Source organism: Rhinolophus ferrumequinum, chromosome X, assembly GCF_004115265.2.
Source record: "Rhinolophus ferrumequinum isolate MPI-CBG mRhiFer1 chromosome X, mRhiFer1_v1.p, whole genome shotgun sequence".
Classification (NCBI taxonomy): Eukaryota; Metazoa; Chordata; class Mammalia; order Chiroptera; family Rhinolophidae; genus Rhinolophus; species Rhinolophus ferrumequinum.
The window spans coordinates 3,807,586-3,819,888 of NC_046284.1; the positions used below are offsets into that span (position 1 = coordinate 3,807,586).

Sequence of the window (12,303 nt, forward strand, 5' to 3'; positions counted from 1 at the left end):
CTCCATTTTCTCAGTGAGTTTTCTGCTTTCAACTTGTTATTTTCTCCCTTAGGCCAGGAACCATCACTCTGCAGGCCCTTTCAGAAGCGAACAGAAGACTATGGATGGAGGCCATGGATGGGAAAGAGCCTGTAAGTGACTTCAGACATTGGGAAATACTTGGGCAGCATAGCCCGGTGTGTGAGTGCCCTCTAGTGGTGCCAGAGAGTCTAGGACAATTAAAGGGTAATATATCCTTCACACAGTGTTTTCAGAGCTAGAAGGAATTGTTGATTCGACATCTCTTGTTTAACAAGTAAGGCAACTTGAATTCTAGACATGGGGAGGACCTTCTCTAGGATCACCCTCACTGAAAGAATCAAAGCTGGGCCTAGAATCCAGGGCACTTAGCTCCTTGCTCCAGTTTAAGTTATGCAGCTGTGCCTACAAGATGTTAAAGAAAATTAAGCCTCTTTTCAGATTATATAATTAATATGTGTTCATATGGAAGGACTGAAAATAATTGGCATGGCTGTGAACAGCATTTATTAAGATTTCAGTCAAAATGGTTTTGCTGCACCGTCTACATTCCCAAGTCAGCTTATTCTCTTTAAGGGTACAGCTAGTGGAGGAGACTGCATTGCCATCCTGTATCCTAAATTTACCACTCTATGTAGAAGGCTGTTGTTACACAGGAGGACAAGCGATACCTTAGAAGGTTGGTGGTTATCCTGGAAACATCAATACGAATAGTCAGAAATCACTGAAAAGCATTTTCTCTCTTCAGTATTTTCTCAGCAGGTGTCTTCCAGTGGCATATGAAATAATACCAGCTTCCTAGTGTCGGAGTCTCAAAAGGCTAGAATTTGATACTGGTTCTGCCATTCAATGGTATAACCTTGAGCAAGTTATTTCATCTCTCAGAGACTCAATTTTCCTCTCTTCAGTAAAATCCCTTTAATAATCTCTGTTGTACCTACCTCACAGGGCTACTTTAAAAATCAAGTGAGCCAGTCTGTCAACCATCATGTAATTTTTAGTTTTAGGTGCTTCAAACTAGTCTGAAGGATGGCTACAGAGCTACTGAGACTCAACAGGATTCGATACAGTCTAATCTTGCTTTATTCAGGCAAACGTTTGCTAAGAGGGGGATTATATTCCAGGGTTTTCTTTCTGTGGGTCCACAGTGCTCTGGGACCTAAAGAGGACTGCACAGATCCCAGATTGCATTTATGGCAGCCCAGCCAACAAGATAGCAGGAGAGAAGCCGTGTTGTGAGGACTGCCATCCGGAATGTGTTCTGGACCTGTCTTCCCTTTTTCTCCTCCCACAAATCTGGAGCTTGATTATTACATGCCTTTGAGGTTTCTCTAGGAGGATGCCACGAGGCTCTGCAAGGCCTTTTAGTCTTGACTCCCTCTCCCGAACTTGTCTCCCTCAGGTTTTGAAGATCGACTTTTCCCAAATATCTTGTTTGTAAAAGTGGCAGCAAGGGCTGGCCAGCATAGAAAGCTCTCTCGCTGAGGTACCCATGGGCAAACACAAATATGCAGAGCATTTCCCTTTAAAGGAGAAGCTGTTAAAGTGGCGTACACATCACTCATGCTGATTTTAGAGGTATGGATTGCCAAGTCTGGACGTGTCCCAGATTTCACCAGGAGGTCGAGGCGGAGCCAAGACTGACGTCAAGAGTCAGAGATCTCCTTTGGTCTCTCATGTAGCTATCACAGGACACTTCAGAATGCCTCCGAGAATGCTGGGTCAATGTATGGGTCTCTTTCAGACGGACACTTGCCTTTCCTCAGAAAAACGATTAATTAGTCTTTGGGGTATGAGAGGTCGGTATAGGGAACATTTCAGTTTTACCATCAATGCCCATTACTCAGGTATGCATGAGAAAACCACTTCCTTTCTCGCATGTTCTCTGGCTCCACCAGCAAAACTCTCCGTAAGTAAATGTCTAAGAAGTCGACATGTTCGGCTGCTGTGAGCTGTATGAAATCCAGGGTCATCTTCAGGGATTGTTAACCCAATTGTTTTCTAGGGACCTGCTCCAAGACTGATTCTGTTCAGCCCACTCTTCCTTCTTGTAAAAAGCTTTGAGTCCGTACTGGTTTTGATTTAATATTATTTGCCACACTTACCTGTAGTATTCACCATAGCCATGGCTCTCTCTGTTTCTCTTCTTTTGTAGATATACCACAGCCCCATAACGAAACAGGAAGAAAGTGAGTCATATTTCTGATCTACTGACATTATAAACTGCCAGCTGTCCTAATCATAGTAAATGCGTATCAGCGACATGTGATATTGGTGCTAGTGTGTTTATGGGTGCTGCTGTGTGGAATGAAATTCACACCAATATTTTTTTTCTTTTTTTTTATTAATTTATTTTTAATTTATTGGGGTGACAATTGTTAGTAAAATTACATAGATTTCAGGTGTGCAATTCTGTATCACATCATCCATAAATCACACTGTGTGTTCATCACCCAGAGCACACCGATATTTTAAACGTGTCTGTTGATTGAACTGAGGAAGTCACTTTATCTTACCTTATGGGGGAGTAGTAGCCATAATATAAAGAAGCACATTATCCCCTTCCTGTTCCAGACACATGAGAGAAATTGTGTGCATTCCCAGCCTGATGGTTCACATTTGATGTTGCTCATGGCAGAAGCACACATAATGCAAAGGGCTAACTGAAAGCATTGTGTGATATAAGGAGTAACAACTCGAACCACCGCCCCTCCAATCAAAGGACCTTTCTACTTAAGGGTGATTGGAGATGAGCCGCCAAGCCCTTAGTTTTCTCACTGCGGTCTCTTAGCATGATGATTGAATGTTTGCTAGTGAGGCTTGTTACAGGGGATCTGACTCTGCTTTCCTTTGCTTGAAACAGTGGAGCTGAATGAAGTGGGCTTCAAGTTTGTGAGAAAGTGCATCAATGTCATTGAGACCAAAGGTAAGATAATGAACTGTAGCCCTGGCAGTGTTTGAATCTGGTCACTCTGGGTTTATCGTGGGGCAATTTTTTGAAAGTAGCAATGATGTCACCTGTTGGTCGGGACCCATTTTAGGAATAAAGATTGTTTATAAACCTTGAACGCTAGGCGCAATTTGTAAAATTTCAGTGAATCCCAAACCAGCGGTACCCAAGTATATTTGGATAACTGGTGGCTTCCTGCTTTTCAAGAGAAATAGCTTCAAATGGCTTAAATACTACCTGGTACTCCTCAAGAAGTGTTCTGATGGTAATCCTACATAAACGAGAGTTCAGTTTCTGCCACAGTACATACTGGTTTAAGCATTGATGGGGGCAAAGCTAAACTCAGGTAAATGTGGAATCAGCATTTTTCCAGGTTGATGATACTCTTTAGTTTCTCTGAGAATATTTAGGATGAGGGCAGGTGTTGTTCTTTGAAATATTGCTTCAGTATTTCTCCATGCACAAAATGGTCTTTTGTTTCATGAGTGCCACACTCCAGCCCTCTCTTCAAGATGCTCAGGGGCATCTTGAAGGTTGATATTTCCTATTTCAGTGAAATCCTAGCTCCTCTCCAAGATGGCAGCACCATTCGTAGCCATCTGCTGCTACCCACCTAAGCATATTCTTTTATTTACTATATAGTGTATTCTCTTCTGTTCAGATTAATGAGGGCTTGGTACTATCTAAATGAAAGTATGAAGAGAGTAATTTGGAGAGATGCTTCAGGACTGTTGCCCTACTGCAGGGGAGGGCTGGAGAGAACAGGGAGACCCTTTCCTGTTTGAACTGACTCCAGTGTGTAAGTACCTACTTTCTCTACCCAGAGGTAGATGAAAGCTCCAGCTATATAAACAAAATTGATGTGCTTTTCTTTCCCTAGGGATCAAGACAGAGGGATTGTACCGTACCGTGGGCAGCAATATTCAGGTTCAGAAGCTGCTGAATGCCTTTTTTGGTAACAGTTTTAATTTTATAATTCTTGTTTGAAGTTGTTTGTGTATTAGGAAGAAATGTGACTGTAAGAGAAAAAAGACATGGGTAAAGAAGCTTACAGAATTAAAAACATATTTTCAAAGATAAACTGTACACATACTTGCCTACCCTGGGTCAGAGATACTCTTCCCTTGAAGAAATGACTAGCATCTCTTCTTTCTCACGTCTTATTTACTCCTCAAACCCTTTGCAATCTGGCTTCTTCCCCAGCCTCTCCACTAGAACTACTCTGATTAGGCTTAGAAGGTATATTCTTGTGAAATCCAGTGGACACTTTCAGTCTCTGTGTTGCTTGATCTGCTTGTTGACCATGACCTCCTATTTGAAACTTTCACCCTACATGACTTCTGTAACTCAAATCTTATGATTCTTCTATTATTTTGTATTCTATCTTTCAGGTAACTCTTGTCAGGTCCTTTTTCTTTTCACCTTATAAGTATTGTCTGGGTATTTCCCAGAATTCTATCTTTGCCCTCTTTTGTTTCTTCTTCTACATGGTTTCCTAATGGTTGATTTTTATCAGTCATTATGGGTAACATTTTTCTTTGTTAATGTCTAGTAATTTTTATTGGCTGCTGGGCATCGTGATTACTGAACTTCAATTTTGTTGAGTTTTTTAAAAGAGTTGAATTTTCTTTTGTAGGTAGTTATTTGTGAATCAGCTTGATCCATTTCAGGCTTCTTGAAAAGCTTGTTAGGACAGATATAATGTATCTTTTACTGGCTAGTTTAGCCCTACTACAAAGTTCTAACTTCTTGTGTTTCTTCATTCTTACTAAGTGGAACTTAAACATCTCCCAGCTCTGTGTGACTTCTGGGGATTGTTCATTTTAAAGCTTCCTTGTGTTTCTTTGCCTAGTCTCATGGATGTTTTATCCTAGTCACTCATGGCTTAGTATTCAACAACAGATTCAAGGGGCGTGTAGCTAAATTTTTTTTGTTGTTCTTTCTCTGCATAGTTCCCTCTTTTCTGGTACTCTGCTCTGCAAATTCTAGCTACCTCAGTCTCTCTGAACTTTGATCTTTGTCTCTTCAATTGAGCAAGACTTCCATGCTCAGTTTGTTACAACTCGAGGGCAAGTCTGGTACCAGTCTCCAACATGGCTAGCAGTAGAAGTCCCTCTATGTGTGTGTGTGTGTGTGTGTGTGTGTGTGTGTTTACTAGCACCTCCGTGCTGACAGCACACAAAAATCTCTAGTCCAGACATCTTCCTATGAGTTTTAAACTGAGGTATCCAGTTACCCACTGGACCTGTGCATCTCAGACATACATAGTCATGGCACACATCACAATAATCATATCTGTATTGCACACTCTGATAAATGGACAAAACGGATCGTGGCTAAGGCAATAAGCTCCAAGGCTGAGGGAATCATTATTGGAATTGTTGCACAAGCTCTATGTGCATAGAAGTTCCATAGGTACCTACATTTGACATGTCTAAAACTGAACTCATTGTTTTTCTCTTCCTGCAAATCTGCTCTTATTTCTTTTGTGAAGGGTGGTAAACTATCTGGTAAGCTCAGTTTTTATAAAGTGTCAGAGAATAAATCGAATATTGAAAGGTGCAGTTTGAATAAAGCACATATTTTTGTTCTTTTCTGTGATGTGTAGCTTACCTTCCATAACCCTGCAGGCCTGGCAACCCAACCCTGTTAGCATTGGAGGGTGTTATAGCATCCAGTCATAGCAGGGATGCAGATTACATCATTAGTGCCTCAGTATCTGTTTTCATGTATCACTTTACATTCTTGACTTTGAAAAATTGAAGTTATCTTACTCTTGGCCAATTTACATCCCATTTTATAATCTAAGGGACACTTTTTCATATGTAAAACAGCTGACGACATGTCGCAGGATAGTTAGTCTCTGAAAAATTATTGAACTCAGATCAACTGTTCAGAATTCTGTTTCCAGTGTCGCTACCTGATCTATAAGCTAACAAAATTCCATGCTATGCATCCTACTGACTCTTTAACAAGCTTCGATAGGGCTGAAATGGGTCCCTCAGATCACACGTGACAGTACAGTTTGACTCAAATATCATGGAAAGTGGGAGGGTTGGCATATTGCATCTATTCAGTATCAACTTCCATATACCAGTACTCACGAATACCTGAAAAATGGAGCAGAAGTTAAGGGTGTAAATATTCATAAGTATAATATCAAATAGTATTAACTTATACATAAAACTGGTAATCCCTGATACCTGCTCCAAATCTAAGAAATTCTAGATCTGGTGATGATCGAAATTCATTTATTCATTCATTTAGCAAATATTTACCATATTTTGCCATGTATAATGTGCACCCACGTTTTTGGCCTAAACTTTCAGGGAAGAAATGTTTCATTTTAATTTTTAATTCAAATTTTTATTTGTTTACATTTAGGTACTTGTTTTTGTATTATAAAGGAATTTTAGCATTTATTTTTTAACATTATGGTATAAGAAATTTTATGTAATAAATATTTACAAAACACAAAAACAGATACAAGGTACAAGGAATTTTATGTACCGGTAACAAATTTACAATATTTACCCATCATGAAGGCCAAGAACTCTTTATTGTTATAAGTTCGTCATAAGTTTGGCAAAACTGATTATCGTATTCCAGGGTATTATTTTGCATACGGATATCGTTATTTATGTCTAGAGTTACACTTTTAACTCATAAGCATAAATAAAAGAAGTAAAAATATTTATATAGCTACGGAATTAGTACTACCCATGTATACTGTGTATCCTTACTTTTCCCTCACAAATTTGGGCAAAAAAGTGTGCATTATACACGGCAAAATACAGTAAGTATCTGCTAACGCAGGCATTATACTCAGGGCTGTGGGTTAAACAGTGAGCATACCACTTGCTTTTCCTACCTTTGTGGGGTGGACATTCTATAGGCTTAGATGCTCCACTAGCTTACAATGTATAATTCTGTGGGGAAACCTCATTGTAAGCCTCTCGCATGCTATGTGTTCTGGGGATTCTCACTGGGATCCTCAAAGTCGTCTTGCTTCTTTTCACGCTCCCCTGCTCTATTCCCATACCACTAGTTGTTTGCCCCTTGACTTTGTGTAGGCTCATCATGACTTATCCAGGAGGAAGAGGATAAGGATTCATCTTTTCCTCTCCTCATTTCTTATGTTTCGTGTTCTATGCCCATCCAAAGCATACTTCCAGCTATTTTTTTAACCCGGACAGCCTTCAGCTTACTTTCTCTATGACATTTCCTACAGTGCATGACCATCGGCTTTCTTCTGTTGTTACTGAAGCCTTCCATTCTCCTCCTACCTGAAAATCTGTCTTTTTGGCAAATAAAATATAACACAGACTATGAAGTCAAAGGGGACACATCCCCAATCAATAATTATTTTTCAGTCAGTCTCTCGGTTGGTGACAGTCCTCCCCCACCCCAGCTGGTTGGTTGCATGATACCCTGTGGTAGTAGATACTGTCACAGACAGGGTCCTTGCTGTGCTGAATTCATCATAAACTATCGTGGCCACCGAGAAGCTAATCTGATCACCTCAGAGACAGACAGCTTAGTACCACAACAAAGAGTTCTGCCTGGCAACCCCCTCACCCCGCCTGCTTCCTTTCTGCTGCTGGCTTTTTGATCTGGGGACGGTCGATCATCTAGGTCACCATGACTAAGGAACCAGACAGATGTTCACATTATGTCCTATGGCTGCTGTACCAAATTGCCACAAACATAATGACTTAAAACAACACACACTTATTTTTTACAGCTCTGGGGGTCAAAGGTACTGGCAGGGCTACATTCCTTCCGGAGATTCTAGAGGAGAATTTGTTCCCTTGCTGTTTTCACCTTCTAGAGGCTGCCCACTTCCCTTGCCTCCTGTGTGCCAGGCACTGAATCAGGTGGTGTGTATACAGCAGTGAACACGGCCACCAAAAATCCCCCCTCTTATGGAGCTTAGAGTCCGGCAGCAGCTATAGTTCACAGATACAGTCATGCATTTTCCTCCCAGAGTAAACTGTCCAGCATCCCAGACCAGGATCCTGTTGATCTCCACTGACAGCACCAGGACGTAAAACAGTATGAGCACCCTGAGAAGAAGGATCACAGTATTCCCCTTTCGAAACACAGCCTGCTTCTTCAACCAACATCTTTCACGCTATTTATATGAAGCGAATAAGGAAAATGTAATATGAAGGTATTATTTTTCTTGATGTGGAGTATATACCTCACTTCCTCTGTCTGAACTCCACTGGTTCTCCTTTTCTTACAGGTCTTAGTGCTTGTCTTCTGTCTTCACTTCTGCATCTCTCTATCCTCTTTACACAAGTCTTACATTTCCCTCCATCTCATTCATTGATTCACCCAGGGTTTATTGAATGTCTGTTGCCTGATGGACACTAGTGTTTATGGCTACTATTTAGCTCCCTTTACCTTTATTTCTTCTGTTTTCTCATTCTTCACATATCACCTGCCTTCTGTCCTGACATACTGTGACTATCACCCCACTTCCACAAAATTTCTCCCGTTAGCTCACACTGGAAACTCTTCCAGATACAAGTAGCAAGCTGAGGTAATCAGAAATGAAAGACGAGTCATTGCTCAGTCCAACTTAGCTCTCATCTGGGAAAATTGCGTTTGCAAAATTCTCAGGTAGGTAATACATGCTGTAGCATTTCTCGATGTTTCTTACCAGATGTCTATATTTATTTTCAAATAAAAGCAAAGCAAAACTTAGAAACCAATACAATTTGTAGACTAGGAACCCTCAGTGAGAGCTACCGTGGTGAGGACACGTTCTAAATTGATTTCACAGGCTGGCTGGTCTATAGTTGTGCTCACAATTTTACATTCTGTGGTAGGTATATCTGTTAAAAAGATAAACTGAAGTATATTAAATATTTAAGAGTATAGTTGAGCAAAAACCAATTTGAATCAGGCAGCATCCCATCTAGCAGATGGAAAGGAGCTCTAAGGAGCTGTACAAAATGAAACACTTTTATAGGCAAATGGAAGCAGGGACAGGGAATGTATACTGGCCAAAAAGCGGGTTATTGCAAGCTTACTTTCCTACAATACATTTTTTTGTGTGTGTGGAACCTATCACGTACCATGTTGTATTGACGTTATTTTTTTGATGCATATCTCACCCAGGAGAATTTTTTTTCCCCTCAAAAACAGGAAGCATGCCCTTTGTAGCTTTACTTCAAACTATTGCACAAAATCCCCACGATATATGGTTTCACAAACTATAACTGCACTGAATATCTACAGATCGCATTAATACTGCCAGGTTTATCTGCAGTGATATGCAATTACTATTTAGAAATAACAAATGGTAAGTAGCAAGTATTTTCGCACGGGAAGCCAGACTTCTCAAAGATGCCTGAATCCCAATCAGAGGGGATTCTTCATTTAAACTATATCAGTGAGATTGGGCAAAGGGAAATCATGGCTCCTTTTCTCTGCTGGAGGACATCTTGTATTTGTTCTTCCTAATGCCCTCCTCTTGCCCTCACTCTTGTTCCTTTGCTGACCATATGAGCACACTCAGCTTCCTTGCAGGCTCTTCTTGCCTGGTCTGTTTGTTCACTCTGGATCCTTCTTCCCAGTGCATTCGTCGTTTTGATTCATTCCTTTTTTAGAGCACGTTGCCCTCTCCCTCTAGAGAATAAGCTGCCATTTCAGAAAAAGGCAAAGACGATGCATAGTGTAAAGTCAGGATGTTGGGTCATGCCTCCATATTTGTCCACCTGGTGAATTCTTGTTCATGAATCAGATTTCTGTGTATGTATTATATCCTCTGAAGCCAAACTTCATTTGACCTGAAACAGTTAATCACTTCCTCTTCTCGACCAGTTCTGTACTTTGCACCGTTTCTATTATTGTGCATTTCCTGCTGTGGTGTAATTACTTCTGGGTTTATCTGACCCTCTTCACCGATTGTCTGCAGGAGAGGGACTATTTTTTTAACCTTGGTTGAGAATCATGTATGTATGTGTATCCAGAGTTTCTAGAATCTTAATTGAATGGAGTTTGACTGTGGACCTCTAATACCCTCCATTTCCCTCTGAAATTCCTGGGAATGTCTGAAATTTGGGACAGACACAGTTCCTACCAAATTACCTGAATATTGCATAGAAATGATGTGTAAGCAGAAAGGGCGGCAGAGCTTCTTGCACAGGCCCTCTTTTGTCAACGTCAACTTGAGTCCTTCCGAGGACCCTCAGGTCAGTCTGTTACCTGTTGTACAGTTCCAGCAGGTTATATCTCTGGATAGTTTTTGGATATCAGCTGCTCACTGCTCCTAGGTTTCCAGAAATATAGTAACATGTTGTTTAGCCTCCACATATTTGTGTTTTATTTCAGTTTTCTTCTTGTATTTGATTTCTGGTCTCACACCATTGTGGTCGGAAAAGATGTTTGATCTGATTTCACTCTTCCTGAATTTATTGAGACTTGTTTTGTGGCCTAACATGTGCTCTATCCTGGAAAATATTCCACATGCACTTGAAAAGAATGTGTATCCTGCTGTTTTTGGAAGGAATGTTCTGTATGTATCTATTAAATATATCTGGTCTAACGTGTCCTTTAAGGCTAGTCTTTGATGATTTTCTGTCTGGATGACATATCCTTTGATGTAAGTGGGATCTTAAAGTCCCCTACTATTATTTTTCTACTGTCAATCTCTTCTTTTATGTATATTCATATTTGCTTTATGTATTTAGGTGCTCCTGTGTTAGGTACATAGATGTTTACAAGTGTTGTATCCTCTTGTTGGATTGATGCCTTATCATTATGTAATGCCCTTCTTTGTCTCTTCACAGTCTCAGTACAGCCTAGGTATCACTGTTGTGGGTGTGCTTTTAGGTGGGCTGGGCCTCTGGCCTGATTGTCTGCAAGGCCCAGCCATGACCACTGAAGGTGTGCTGATGAGTGGGGCCTGCCCCCAGCCCAGCTGCCTGTGAGGCCTGGCTGCCATTGCTGTGGGAACCTGTGTGTGGGCCAGACCCCTGGTGTGGATTGCGGCTAGGTTTTACCACCACTGCTGCTGCCATGCTCATGTGTGCAGCAAGCTTTAACTGCTGCTGGCTGTAAGGCTTAGCTCTGACCATTGCGGGTGCCCTGGCATTTGTGGGCTTGCTCCCTGGATTGGGAGCCACTTTGGAGGGGCACTGGTGCTGGCTGAGGCTGCCTGCCAGGGGAGGTGGTGCAGGAGCTGCTTCAGAGGGGTGTGGATGCCATCCGAGCCCACCCTTTGAGTGTGGCAGGTGAGAGTTGTTTTTAAGGGACACTGATGCCTGCATAATCTCTACCCTGGGTTTAGTGGGGCTGGAGCCGCTTTGGGGTGCGGGCAAAAGCTGCCTGGTTATTGTGTACACTGGGAGCCACTCTGGAGGGGCACCAGTTGAGACAGGCAGGTTGGGTAGATGAGACCTCTAAAACACCAGTATGAGGTGAGTGGTGTTAGCAAGGTTAGTTGAGAGTGTCATAAATGGCACCCACCAATGCCAGGACAGCTTGGTAGAAGGAGAATTTTTTTTAAATGGTGCTTGCCATCACTTCCATCCCCAGAGAAAGTTCAAGCAGATCTCTGCACCTCTGATACTTCCCCTAAGGTTAGTCAGTGTATCTCCTTCACATATGACCCAGGCCATTTTCAGCCTGCTGCCTCTGTGCTGGGACTTGTTATGAGTGAGTTTGCACACGAGCTCTTTACAAGAAGAGTCTTGATTTCCTGCAGCCCTTTAGCTCTCCCAAATTTAAGCCCCACTGTTTTTCACAGCCAGATATTATGGGGGCTCCTTTCCCAGTGTGGATCTGCTGGGCTGGGGAGCCCGAAATAGGGCTCAGATCCCTCGCTCCTCAGGGTGGAGCTCTGCAGGTGTGACATCCCTCCCATTGTAGGTGATCACACTGTGTGGGTCCTGACTAGACCCTGTCTCTGCCCCTGTCACCCGTCTTGATGTGGCTTTTTCTTCATATTTATGGTTGTAGAAAATCTGCTCTGCTAGTCTTCAGGTGGTTCTCAGTGATACTTCTTCTATATGTAGTTGTAGTTTGGGTGTATTGTGGGAGGAGGTGAGCTCAGGGTCTTCCTACCCCTCTATCTTGACCCGGATTTCCCATCTGTCCTTTCCCTTGATCAAGGAAAGAATAGACATTCTTCATTCCTTGAGCAATGTAAGTCAGTTTCTCATTTGGTCTCCATTTGTTTGTTAGGGACCAGCTGAACCAACTGTTGTGACTTGGTAGCAGGGCCACCTGGTATGAGGATTTCTAGGTGTTGAGCTTATAGCATCCTGAGTGGCACACACAGCAGCAACTCCAGCATGAATGTATGTCACCAATACATGATG

At 41.9% G+C, this 12,303-nt stretch overlaps 1 protein-coding gene across 5 annotated transcripts in view; it reads left to right on the forward strand.

Moving 5' to 3' along the window:
• Positions 1-12,303, forward strand: part of OPHN1 (oligophrenin 1) — a 301,975-nt gene that overhangs the window by 160,440 nt on the left and 129,232 nt on the right. For all 5 annotated transcript variants that reach the window (XM_033108306.1, XM_033108316.1, XM_033108323.1 and 2 more), the window contains exons 12-15: positions 53-131; positions 2,174-2,207; positions 2,882-2,944; positions 3,849-3,923. In XM_033108306.1, coding sequence (XP_032964197.1) covers positions 53-131; positions 2,174-2,207; positions 2,882-2,944; positions 3,849-3,923 — 251 coding nt within the window. The remainder of the gene's footprint in view (positions 1-52; positions 132-2,173; positions 2,208-2,881; positions 2,945-3,848; positions 3,924-12,303) is intronic.